Consider the following 13,163-nt stretch of genomic DNA (forward strand, 5'->3'; position numbering starts at 1 on the left):
TTGATCGACAGTAATGACAGTCATCCGCTGACCTCCCACACACCAGCTCACCCCCCTGATTTCAGTCTAGCTGGAGGGCTAATTACTGATCTCCTTCCCCTGCTTCACTCTTGTCACCTTTAAGACTCGCACTACCTGAGATACGTTCCTGATTTCTAAGATCAGCGTATGGACAGCTGGCTCCTCCCTTTTCGGAGGAAAAGCGTTCGCCAGCGAGCTGAAACACAAAGGACAGAGGAGGCTGACAGCCAGATTACAAAGTGCAGACACACCTTGGAGAAAGATATTTGTTTCCTTCTGCAGTGTCACAGAGTACCAAGATAGTGGAGCGAACAGAGAAAGTCTAGACTTTTACTCAAACTTTGCTGGAAAACGAACAGAAAATAAACAATTTCTACAAACACAGAGAAGGGCTGTGAGCAAAACACCTAAAAACACATCGAGCAGGGATAACAGAAGTTAGACCTTTGTCTGATTGTAGTCACACGTCTGAGGAAAAACAAGGTTTAAAAGCTGACTGAAACACAGCATGTTATATAGATGGTGTGAATTAGTTCTAGTCTAAGTTAGTGGGCCAAATAACGTTCACAGCAGACACTGCAGAGCGAGGACATAGATCTGCAATAACCTTATATTGCTCCATCGCCATGATGTTCTGGTGACATGGAGCATCACAGTTAAAAAACAACAGCAATAAATACAACATTCAACAACAACGCTTTAATAAAGTAAACAAAGATAAAAAGATTCACTGTATACCTCTTGCATTTTTTATAATAATAAAATAAAACAGATTGTGTGAGCCAGACCAGGTCATAGTAGTGCGTTGCTGTGAAGTGGAAGGAAAATGACACATGCTACTTAAGTTTACAAATAACAAGCAAAGCGTATTGCATTAAGCACTCTGTCACTACCCGATCCGTACCATCAGCTCATTTGCGCGTGCGCTAACAGAAAAACTTCTGGTGGGAAATATTTAGTTTTTCTTACTTTTTTATTCTTTTGTATTTTTTCGAGGCAGGGGTTTCTTTTTGTATATCTTTGTATTTGCGGCAATAATGCATATTCTAAAAAATAAGCAACAGAAATACATAAAAAATACATTGTTTTTTGTTTTTTTTAATAGCAAAAATGTTTCCCAGTTGTGGTTAGGGAAATAAAAATATGTAAACCATTTCTTAAAGTACATAAACCCCCAGCTATAAACACATATAAGAGTACAGAAACGTATTTGATTTTGAATTTTTTTGAAGTTTTAAGTTTTTTTTCATCATTTATTTGATTTGCATATGTATGTATTTTGTGCTTAATAAATGTATTTTAATAAGGTATGCCTTCGCTTTGTGTGTGTTCTTTGTTCTATTCCCTGTTCGTTTTTGTAAAAAAAAACACAAAAAAAACACAATGCGGCTACTATAATCACGAGGTCTTCTCTAGTTTATGATGTGTACACCAGAGGGCGCTAATTTCTCAATCGATAATTTTAACTTTCTAATAAAATAAATCTTTAGAACAAGATTATTTGTATAACGAAATTCACCGTATAGTTTAGGATTAAATATTTTTTTCCTGTCCTGTTTGAAGAAGCAATAAAACTAACAGAGTGCATTCAGACAATATAGTTAAACGTTATGCAATGATAACTTCCCGGACTGGAGGATGCTGGAGCATATCCGATGATGACGTCAAGCAATACAATGGAGAAAATGTAAAACGTATCAATTTCTTTCAGAAAAGTCTTCAGTCTTTTATTTACGATATAGTTTAGCATTTTTTAATGATTTAAGTATAGAAATAAGTATTTTAAGTACCGTAATTACATAATTTTTTTGGCGACCCGGAAGTTATTCTGTTTGCGGTGGCGCAAATGAGCTGATGGTACGGATCGTGCTACCGGTACGGATCGGGTAGTGACACGCTCTACAAATGCAGTTCTTAATGACAGGTGACGAGATTAAAGCTATTCCTGAAAGAAAAGACTCAAGAAGTTCTGTTTGCCACAAGCCATGAAGAAGACGACAAAGTTTCAACGTTTTTGGCAACCATGCCTTTGTAAGGCCGGTAACTCGCACGGGACGTCACTGTGCCCACAGGGAAACCCAGTGGTGGCAGGTTCACACTGTGGGCAGGATTTTCTTCAGCTTCTAGATTTGTAAAGCTGGTAGAAACATTACTTAAAAAGACTTGAAGATGTCGTTGGGTGGGGGAGGTGCTGAAAACAACACCAAATGTAATGTTCGTTTTAATTTTTCTTCCCTTCACGTTCATGTACCACTTTGTGTTGGTCTGTCCTACAATGTTCCGCTAAATAACACCGAGGATTGTGACCAAATGTTAAAAATAAGGTATGAATACTTTTACCAGTTACTTTAAGTCCTAATAGACTGTTGTAAAATAACGCAGCGCTTATTTTTTTAAGCATTACGGAGTCAGAGAGCAGAGCCAGGGAAAGCGGGCAGACTACAGATGTGGCTTTTGGGACGCAGAAGTTAAGTGCTTAAAATGTCCATTTTAACTTAATGGATTTGGAATTGAACACGGAGCACAAATGAGCTCCAGTTTTCAGCAGCAACTGAGTAAGTGCAGCTTAAAAAAATCTAAATGATATGACAGATAATAGTTAGGGCCATCTGCTCTGTAGATTGGGGAAAAGACTTGCTTGTGTCTAATTGGTCTAGGAGGGGCTGTTACAGCATAATGAAAGAAGAACTAGTGTTTTATTCACTTTTAGAAAAAAAAAAGTATTTTTCATTCTTCATATTGCTCCTTTTACACAATGGAAGAGAAAGGAGAAAATCTGACCAGTAAGTCACTTACCCATCACTTTAACAAAATAGGCATCAGCTTCGAAATTGTTCTTCAATGCGTGGATCATTAAGTCCTTTTTGTCCTCTGCCCGGCTCAGGATGAGCATGTCTAATATTCCCTGCAAATGTAGACAAGCATAAAGAGAAGAAACAAAACACACGGTGAGGGTTAGCAGTAGCAATCAAACATATTAAGACAAGGACACCCTATGGAGTGCAGTACCACAACCACTGCATATATAATCAGTAGCCATGTTTATGTGCGCAAAATTTCATGATCGGAATGAAATATATTTGGAAAAACAAAAAAACACAAAATAATCGGATTGTACCATTTATATGGGCACACAATCAATGAATTGGATCATAATGTGTGTCTACAGGACTGTCTCAGAAAATTAGAATATTGTGATAAAGTTCTTTATTTTCTGTAATGCAATTGAAAAACATGAAATGTCATACATTCTGGATTAATTACAAATAAATTGAAATATCGCAAGCCTTTTATTGTTTTAATATCGCTGATTATGGCGTACAGCTGAAGAAAACTCAAAAATCCTGCTTGATTTTGTTTTGCTGTTATCATTTTTTTTAACTTGGTCTGAGGAAATATTCTGAGATAGGATTTTTGAGTTTTCTTCAGCTGTACGCCATAATCAGCGATATTAAAACAATAAAAGGCTTGCGATATTTCAGTTTATTTATAATGAATCCAGAATGTATGACATTTCATGTTTTTCAATTGCATTACAGAAAATTAAGAACTTTATCACAATATTCTAATTTTCTGAGACAGTCCTGTATATGTGCCTGGCTTTATTCACACTAGAACCAGACTGACATGTGCAGCTATCAAATTCTCCCCGCCCTCCACCCAAAAAGAAAAAAAGAAAATAAATCACTGAAGAAACAGAACTTCTGTCTTTGCTGACAAAGGCAGAAGTTTTTTGAAGTAAGAAAGGAAGTATTTTTCGAGTTGCCCTGCTGTGCTAACAACAAATAGTAAACAAAGCCGTATTATACAAGTTTGTTGTCTTCTGAGCGCCCAGGCTGGACTTGCACCAGTTTCTAACTACGGTTGACACATTACTAAATAAATAACAAGGTTGATCGCTTTTATTTTTTCGAACACAGAGGTTGTATCGGGAGCCCTGACAGTTTTGCTTCCCGACGTATTCCCGCCACTCACTAACGCGGTAATACGTCACGTTTACGTGGTGCCAATATAGAGAAAAATCTCACTAAATACAAAATCCCAGTACGTAAAAGGGCTGACCATAACAACTGAACTGTTGGAGTGCTTTTCACTCGACTACTGACATTTAACCTGAAAAGGCTGAACCGCCCTTAATCCACATCTGGAAAATTACTCTTAAGAACAAAAATTCAACTGTAAATATACTATACATTTATTTTGGTTTTAGAAATCAGAAACATAATGATATACTTTTCTGCACTCAATATAGAAAATATTCTCCTTTATTCTACGAAATGTATTTACTTTCATAATTTGGTCTCATACTCCTGTTTAAATTTCTCCCATGGCCAGGTGAAATCATTTAATGTTTTAACCAACCTGGAGAAATATGGCAGATATTAAAACTGAAACGCTTAGAGAGCTAGAGCTGGGAAAGATAACAACAGCAAAATACTCAGGATTAGGGGACAGAGTAGCTCTGCAAAAGAAGACAAGAATAAAGATAATCCACTCACGTCCTCGTAGATGTCAAAGAAAGTAGCCATGACAGCCTTCTGGATTGCTCCCAGATCCGTCTGGTCCCAGTGGATGTGAAACATTCGTCCAACACTACTGCAGCTGGGGATCTTACAGGGAACGTTCTCCAGTAGGAAGGCCCGCTGATCACTGTGAAGAACAGGCAAGAGTAGTTTTCAGTATTCACACGTAACCAGGTGATGGTGAGGTTGCCTATAGCTGCCACTGATTCTGACGGACAGTTTACAAGGCAGGACATCTAAAGGTCTGGTAGTTAATGACACTCATCCCGTCTAAAAAAAAAGAAAATAACAGGTTTGTCTTGTACAAACAATCAAAACAACTTGGTAATATTTCAGATTAGACTGTCATAATATTTCTGAAACATGGACTTTCCTTTCTTTCTTGGCTGTAGTTGTGAGAAAGCGTGAAAAGCCCTTTAACCGCGCTTGTCCACACATAAAACACACTGCGTCTGATTTCAGTGAAAACTAACACAGAAACGGGAAATGTCGTACTCCCACACTCCTCTCCAGTCAAGCTCCTCCATCAGATCGCAAACAGTCTCTTTATTTGACTGCTTTGCATCTGTTGATGTAAGCGCGCGTGGCCCCGTTCTGTAAGCACACAGGCTGTGAGTGATTCAGTAGAACTAAATGAAATCCCTGCAGCACCAGCCTTTTTTCTTTTTTCTTGCACGACGTCTACCTTTTACTCTATGTGCTCAGCAGCATCCTGGGTTTCACTGGGGAACTGAGCTGACCTCTTTCCACCGCTGTTTGGGGACGCAGCTTCGCACACATTGTTGGACCAACAAAGGAAAGCTCTCAGAGGCAGAAATACTACATTCTGATCTCCGTCTGGATATGATCCTACTAATACGACACCGCATGACATAACGTATTATGATATGCTTCAGGAAGACCCCATAGTAAACAAAATGATTTCTACGATACGACATTATGGGATCATTTCTGAAACTGCGAATGCACAGAGGAGTTTTAACTATCAGTGGTTTTAGGAAAACAATGCTGATACAATAAAAAAAAAATCATTAGTTTCACATAATACTGAATGTGAATAATTTAAAATGATACAACTTTTGTTAAGCACCAGTTATAATTGAATCTGGCATAAAAGAAGCCACAGAAACTTAAGCTTGTAAAACATAAGCAATGCCGTTTAAAATGCAGACTATGCAAAATGATGAAGACCGATGTCAGAGCAAAAATGGTTGATGAAATTACTTAGTGGCTGTCTCTGTTGTGACATACTACAGGAAGCTATTTATACACTGATCTGTTGCTTTTTAACAAGCACACAAATGCTCTGCGGGCTTCATGAATGCTCTGCGGGTTTTTCTACCAAACTATTTCCACAGTTTCCTCCATCGCAAGCACCAACTCTAGCACCTGTCAGGAGATTGCCAATGGAGCGGATGGAGACCAACAACAAATCATAATATCATGGGGTCCATGTTTATAACTGTTGAGCTACATTTGGTGTTGATCAGCCTAATAAAACAATTAAAAACGGCAAAAACTCTGATCTTCATCACTGAAAGGTCGGAGTAGCTCACTGCTTAAGCAGGTCAATGTACACACAGCAGTTATTCTGCTAAACTATGTATACAGTCTTTCTCTCTATTCTTAAACTGTTAATACAGCCCACTTTAAATGTACCTTCTGCTTGCAGCACAGCTGGAAGGTTATCAATCAGAGTTCAGTCTAAAATAACATTCAAATGTTAAACTGGAGACAGTAAGACATCAGCTTACAGCAAATATGGTGATGAACAATGTGATTTGTAAACATAACATTCAATGGATGAGACGTTTTGGTCATGTGACAACATGGCGTTGAGCTGGTTGGTGGAAAACCAATCGTCTTTCATAGAAGCAGCAAAGATCTGGCTCAACCGTCAGTCCAGGGTTTCTTTTTTTGGGGGGGGGGACCTTGTGTTTAAGAGCAACTATTGGAGTACAAACAGAAATATTGCTGCCAATAAAACTACATTTTCTTAGAAAACACGGGTGAGGCACCATGGAGAAGAAGAGGTGGAGAACCATGACTTCCCACAGGCCGGTAACTGTCTCCATCATGGAACAAAACTGTGCCTGAAAGCCTCGCCCGTCTATCGGAGATCTAATAAAGTCGTGAACTGGTGAGGAGCGTAGTGACCGTAGCCATTAATAATAATTGAACTTTATTGATCTCACAATGGAGAAATTCACTTCTGCATCTTAACCCATCCCCTTGGGGAGCAGTGGGCTGCCACTGTGTGGCGCCTGGGGAGCAATTGGGTGTTAAGGGTCTTGCTCAGGGACCCATAATGGCAGCTTGTGGGAGTTGAACTCAGAACCTCTGGGATCGAAGCTCTGTGCCCTAACCACTAGGCCACCACTCCCCCTTACGGTACACATATGAGCTCAAGGTGTGTTGAAAGCTCATTCTGTGTAACCCATGAGCAGCCCAGCCCAGCCCAGACTATACAGGCTGACAAACCAGACCCACTGCTGCAGCACCCATCGCCGTTGCCACTGGAGAATGATTGTGGTTCAGTTGACTTCTCCAGAACATACGAAGCCCTCAAGCTTCTCAAAGGTGGCCCAGCATGTGGAAATGTGTTGGTGTGAACATGAAGAAAGAAATGTTCACATCCAGACTCCTCAGGCTGAACTTTAGAAAGCATTTGGTGGTCCACTAATGTCTGCTTGCTCTTTCTGAGAGCTGGGTACTTCAAAGGAGTCCCCCCCCCCCCCCCCTTCAGGGGTTGTGATGGTGAGATGAACTCAAGGTCACGGTGCGACACACACAGACACTACTGCAAAGACACAAACAGCGTTGCTTCCTTTATCTTGTTTGTGTGGCCAGCTGCAGACTGCAAACAGCTTTTTTCTTTTAAGAAACGCACTGTCCCAGTCCGTCTGCACTTTTTATGGCTCATCCTCCTGCTATGTCCTACAAACATGGAAAGGGAAGATAATATGGAGAAAGAAAACTTTTCTTTAGCTTCCTTTGCATCTTTGTCTACTGTCTAAAAAGGCTGCGTAGCAAACGTAATTGAAGCAACTCTGCAGTCTTGTTACACCCTTGCGATAAAATGGGAAGTAGGCTAACGGTATATTCCATTAGTCCTCAGCACCTACGCTGCAACAGAAGATTGTTAACTAAAACAATGTTCCTCTATTTCCTGTGTTAAGTTCAGTACACTTCTGTTTGAGGTGTGCCTTGTGTCATTTCGAGGTCTATGTTCTGTCGAGATTGCTATCAAACTGGTATATATTTGGGTGCGTGTTGTGTGCAATATCTACAGAGATGTTTACTTAAACAAATTATGTGATGCGGTTTCAGTCCCTAACAAGTTTTGCCTGTGAAACAGTAAAGTAACCGTTATCTTTCCTTGTCTGCTTTCGGTGGAACAACAAAACACTCATATTATCTCATTTCTTCAATTGTCTATGGAATAAATTTATTTATACTAATACAAAAAACATTTTATACTGAAGCCTGAAATTCAAATAGAAACGTTCCTGCACCTAAACACTTGTTATGAGTTACCACCCTCAAGCTAGCTTCTCTTTATAGAACCCACAATATTTTCTGAACTTGGTTGAACTGTCTTCTCTTATTTTGCCTCTTGCTCATTTTTTTAATCTTCGATCTTCAGTCTACAACAAAGCTGAACGCTTCGGCCTCTCTGGGACGGTTTAAAGCTCCTTTAAAGACTTCTGTAGCTGGTTCTTATGGTGGAGCTGGTTAAGGCATGATGCTTTTCCTTACTTGTTTAATTACGTTTATGTATTTTAATGTTGTTGTCAAAATCTAGCCTTAGCCAAATTAAACACAAAGAATTTCCGAGTTAAATACAAAGAGGGTCGAGATCAGCGACACGAGTTTGCAGGGGTGCCTCTACGTAGGGGTAAATCATGTTTATTTTACATTTATTACAATTTACAGGGGCAGCATATCACAGACCAAGTGAGGATGTGGTGTGCTTGTAGACAGGGGCTGCTAGCTGAACACGGCTTTGAGCTGAAAGTGGTGATTTTTTTTAGCTTCATTGCAACGTCTTTAAACCTAGCTGGATGTACAGCCCATCGTGGCAGCTGACATCCCTACATACAGGCGGTGAAGCAGTGACTTTTCTGCACAAGTTGCTACCCTGGATAGCAACATTCTCATGAACTACTGGGAGTAATAACAGAAGTGATTGGTCAGTATAGCAATTATACAGCTTCTGACACACTATTCTGAGATAATCCCGAAAATATCCTTATTTCAGAAGGTGGAAGAGAATTTGGATGCTTTTAGATACAGAAAACTTAGACTGGTCATATTTTTACAGGAGTATAATATGATAGTCATGGGTAATTGTGAAAATGTTAATGTTAAGTTAACACAGCACATTATATTATACAATCAAGCACCAACAAGTCATGTCTCTCACAAAAGTCATAATCGCTACCCTATGGCTTGTGCTCTTTCAGTGTGCATGTCTAAGGCTGTTTGCCTGGGGGCTTTGATTAGAATATTACTGCTGTGTCAGTACGGATTTATTTATTTATTTTTTTAGTTTGAAGGAAGTCTTCCGCTGTTTCTTTTTCTACTTGCCTCCTCTCTAATTGGACTCTGGAGGAGCAGTTGGCTGGTGGGAGGAAGTCCAGCTAATCATGCCCATGACCCTTTTCTCTCAACCCCTCCCCCCAAACGTTCAAGGCCACTAGCCTGCCCTTCTTTGCACTTGCCGGCATCCACAAATTAGTAAACTTGATCCCAATGAATAGCTAAACTAATTCATCTTTATATGTTATTGCAACTTTGTATATTCTAATGAAATGATTCCTCTTAGGCAGAAGTGGACTGCCACTGTGCGACACCCAGGAAGCATTCTGGGGCTAAAGGTCTGGTTTAGAGACCCACAGTGGCAGTATTCACTGTAAGGCTTGCAGCCTTCCCAGGACACAAGCCCCCTGCTCTAAACGCAGGACCACCCCCCATTTTTTTATCTGATTACCTCTCTCTTGATGTCCCTCCTTCCTTTTTTTGTCCTTCTACTGATCCACTTCAGCACAATCAATCTTAAGGGGAAACACTTTAGTTTTCATTTTTACTTTCATGTTTTGCTTCAGTTGTGCCACCAAGGACTAAATGAAATGCATTCTGGCTATAAATTAGCTTTATGAATGATGAAGATGTATTTGAAATTCTCTTTGCAATATACTTATCTAATTTCTTTAACAGACTTACTTTCGGCTCTCCCGACCTTTGTCACAATTCTGTTTTCAGTTTGTCGGGGTAAAAATATGCTAACGAACATTTGATAGTTTTTAATTATCGAGAAACAGTTCTGGGTCCAAATATGGTAATCCTCTGTGGGATACATGAAAACAGACTGTCATGAATACAGTTATTACAAACTTCACCTAAGTTGAAATTGTGGTAGATTTATTCATGAAGAATGCTGTTCCTTTATGACTTATCTGCTGCTGCCAACTCAGCTGTGTGCTGCAGGACGTTTCCCTGCAGGGACACCTGCCGTTTAGGAGAGGGAATGCAATGAGTGTAACGTACAGAGAGACATGCAGCGGCAGTCAGGCAAGGGGAAAAGAGGGAAGTAATTCAAGATGGAATATAAAAAGGACCAAAGAAATCAACTAGGCAGTTTATTAAGATAAAAATAATTCCGTTACACAAGAAGGCTAAAGAAGCAAAAGCAAAGCTGACTAGATATTGAACAGAGCCTGTGACAATGCCTGCTTCCCAATGTCTACTTTCACCCATCCACACTCGTAGACGGGCTTACATTTATACACCCATAGGCAGATTGGTATGCAGCTTGGGCTTAAGTATCTTGCCCAACCGAACGCTGATGACGACCCACCGAGACACAGACAGCCTAATAATAAGTCAAACAGGATTCCATTGAGGACTCAACCAGTTTCTTAACTAGTTCTAGTCCTCTAAGGACCTGATAGATCCTTCTAGAGCCTCAGAAGTTAATCCCAATAGTAATGTATCCTTAGAAACCAGCCAATACTGTGGCTGTACCATCACCAAACTATTAGCCAACAGTTAGGTAGAGACTGGCATGGAAAGGAGGAGCCGTGGCTGAGCGTTGTCTGGAGGATAGAAGTGGACATGTGCCCTCAGATGACTTGACAGAGAGTCAGTGCTATGCTTCTGAGTCCCCATGGTGCTGCGGTTTCTCACCAACTGGACCCTGCAGCGAGGACCAGAAGTGGTGACTCATAACGTCACAATCAATGTCAGAGTATTCTCTGGTATCGTCACTGCTCTGTGTGGTCTACTTGCCCTCACCTTTGTTCCTTATCTCTCTGTGGCTTCATGCTCCCCCAATATGTCGCCGCAGACGTCAACTTTCTCTGGAATCATTTATGATGTATTGTTTGGAAAACGTTAGAACAACTAACAATATGAGCTTATTTCCTGATGAACAGAAAATCAAAACAGGTAAAGCTAAATTAATTAAACACCGCATTCTTGTTTTATTTCTTCTCCTGATAAAGAGCTACTAGGGAGATATGAAATATGAAGTGCAATCCACATCAATAGTCAGATCGCAGTGTTGTCCTCATCAAATAACAACACAGAGACATTACATCTGCTAAAACGGTTAGAGACAGAGAGACATCAGTGCTTTATTTTTGGGTAGGAAATCAAGCATTCACTGTCCCATGGATACTGACTATCTCTATGAATAAGTTTACAGACTAAGTCTGAGATTTAAACACTGGCTTTGTTCACTGCTATTCATTGCAAAAGTGGGCGATTCAGTTCCCGATACAGCAGACAGCAAGTTAATCTCACACTGGACTGAACAAGTGCCTCGGAAAAATAGCAAAGCACAACAGCTGCGGTATCTGTTTTGTCAGATTATAATGGATAATCCTGCACTATGATGGATGGACCTACTTTCTAAGAGTCAACAAAGGATGTGTACACTTGAGTGGCCCAACCACTCAAAATGCGAGAGTGATGTTTGACATTTTCAGAAAAACTCTTAAAAAAAAACTGTTAATTGCAAACATCCTCTCTGCTTTGTTCCTAGAAAGCCGCTTAATTCTCATTGTTCAGAAGTCATCTAAGGTTCAAGCAAACAAAAAAGGCGAATGTCTCATGATACTAGACCTTCCACTGTGGTATTAACTACAAACCCAGAAGACAAACAGAGCCACCCTGCTCCCAACATACAGAGAAGGATGGATTTTAAATGGCATTGCCTAGCAACAGTCTGCTAAGCTTTTGGCAGCTGTTAGGTCGGGCTGAATAGTGATAGCTGGAAACCTCCACAGACAGATGCGTCTATTTACACTTAGAGAAAAACTGAAGCTAATTTGATGGAACTAGGTGTGGACCAGCGGGAGATTCTCATAGTTTAAATCAAAACTTTTTAACATGATCTCATTGGTTTTATTCAAAAAGAAAAATAAATACTCTTATTGCTGTTAAAATAATACAGCGATCCTTATAACAGCTATAATTAACATTATATATGACAACTGTTGTTCAAAACCTGACTTCTTAGACTTGATTCAAATAAAATAAACATACACTACATGCAGACACTTTGTGACCACATCTACTTGTTTTTAAATGACCAACAGTTTTCCCCGAGGTTGCGTAATGCTAACCTGACTCCGCCAGATAGATTTGCTCCGCATATCCATCTGGAAACCTTCCGTTGAAGTAATTTTGGGAAGGGGCGAAAATACTGGTTAGCTGATTGGCCTATGTTGGTGATAGACGGGCCAAATAAACCAATCAGATTCGTCGTCGCTCGTAACAGAGCGACGACGAAAACACAACCACAAGCCAAGCAACTCTTGCTGCTGCAGGTAAAGGCTCGTTAGCTCAGCAGAGAAATACTCTGTAATTCCGATAAAACTTGCTCGATAGCCACGCTAACGCTAGTTTCATCGGCTGAAGCCGCCATGTTCTTTAGACTGAACTGTCGCGCTTCCCGTTGCGTCACACCTCAACCCGCCTCAAAGCCAACGCTGATTGGACGTTCGTTTGGTGAACGGCTCCAAATTTTCTTTAACGGAGAGTATCCAGACTGATCTGCGAGTGAAACCTTGAAAGCTCGCGAGATCAGGGTGGTCTCACGAGGCTAGCGTAATGCACTGCCCTGCACAAAGTACTCCCTCTTGTGACCAATAAAGACACTTATGCCGGAGTCCTGTACTTTGATTTTAGCTTTACAACCATCTCCTAATGACGAATAGAGGCCCTTCTCCTGTTTGGTCTGCACGCCGCCCCTAGTCTCTGGATGTTGACCTTTCTGACTGAGACCGCGGTCAGTGTTCATTGGAGAAAGAGCTTCTCAACTCTTCTCTTGAGAGTGATGGTTGTGAGCTAAGTCTAATGCTTTTCACAATGTTAAAAAATTGAATGTGCACCGGACATGAAGAAAAGCTGATCAATAAACCATCCATCCATCCAGAATGTGGCCGTGGGGGTAACAGATCTGGAGGGAAGCCCAAACATCCTTGTCATCCAGCCATGATAAAATAATAGTACATGCTGTGTCAGATTTAGGGATGGTTAAACATTGGCAATGTGTTGACACACATTAGGATCCTCTAGACCAGGGGTGTCAAACATACGGCCCGCGGGCCG

General features: G+C 40.5%; 1 protein-coding gene across 1 annotated transcript in view; it reads right to left on the bottom strand.

Moving 5' to 3' along the window:
• The window catches only part of itfg1 (integrin alpha FG-GAP repeat containing 1), a 181,860-nt gene that overhangs the window by 75,678 nt on the left and 93,019 nt on the right, over window positions 1-13,163 (bottom strand). Inside the window, exons 11-12 of the mRNA XM_012874005.3 lie at window positions 4,521-4,671; window positions 2,818-2,926 (exon numbers count right to left, since the gene is read on the bottom strand). Coding sequence (XP_012729459.2) covers window positions 2,818-2,926; window positions 4,521-4,671 — 260 coding nt within the window. The remainder of the gene's footprint in view (window positions 1-2,817; window positions 2,927-4,520; window positions 4,672-13,163) is intronic.

This window comes from Fundulus heteroclitus, chromosome 4 (assembly GCF_011125445.2).
Source record: "Fundulus heteroclitus isolate FHET01 chromosome 4, MU-UCD_Fhet_4.1, whole genome shotgun sequence".
Lineage (NCBI taxonomy): Eukaryota > Metazoa > Chordata > Actinopteri > Cyprinodontiformes > Fundulidae > Fundulus > Fundulus heteroclitus.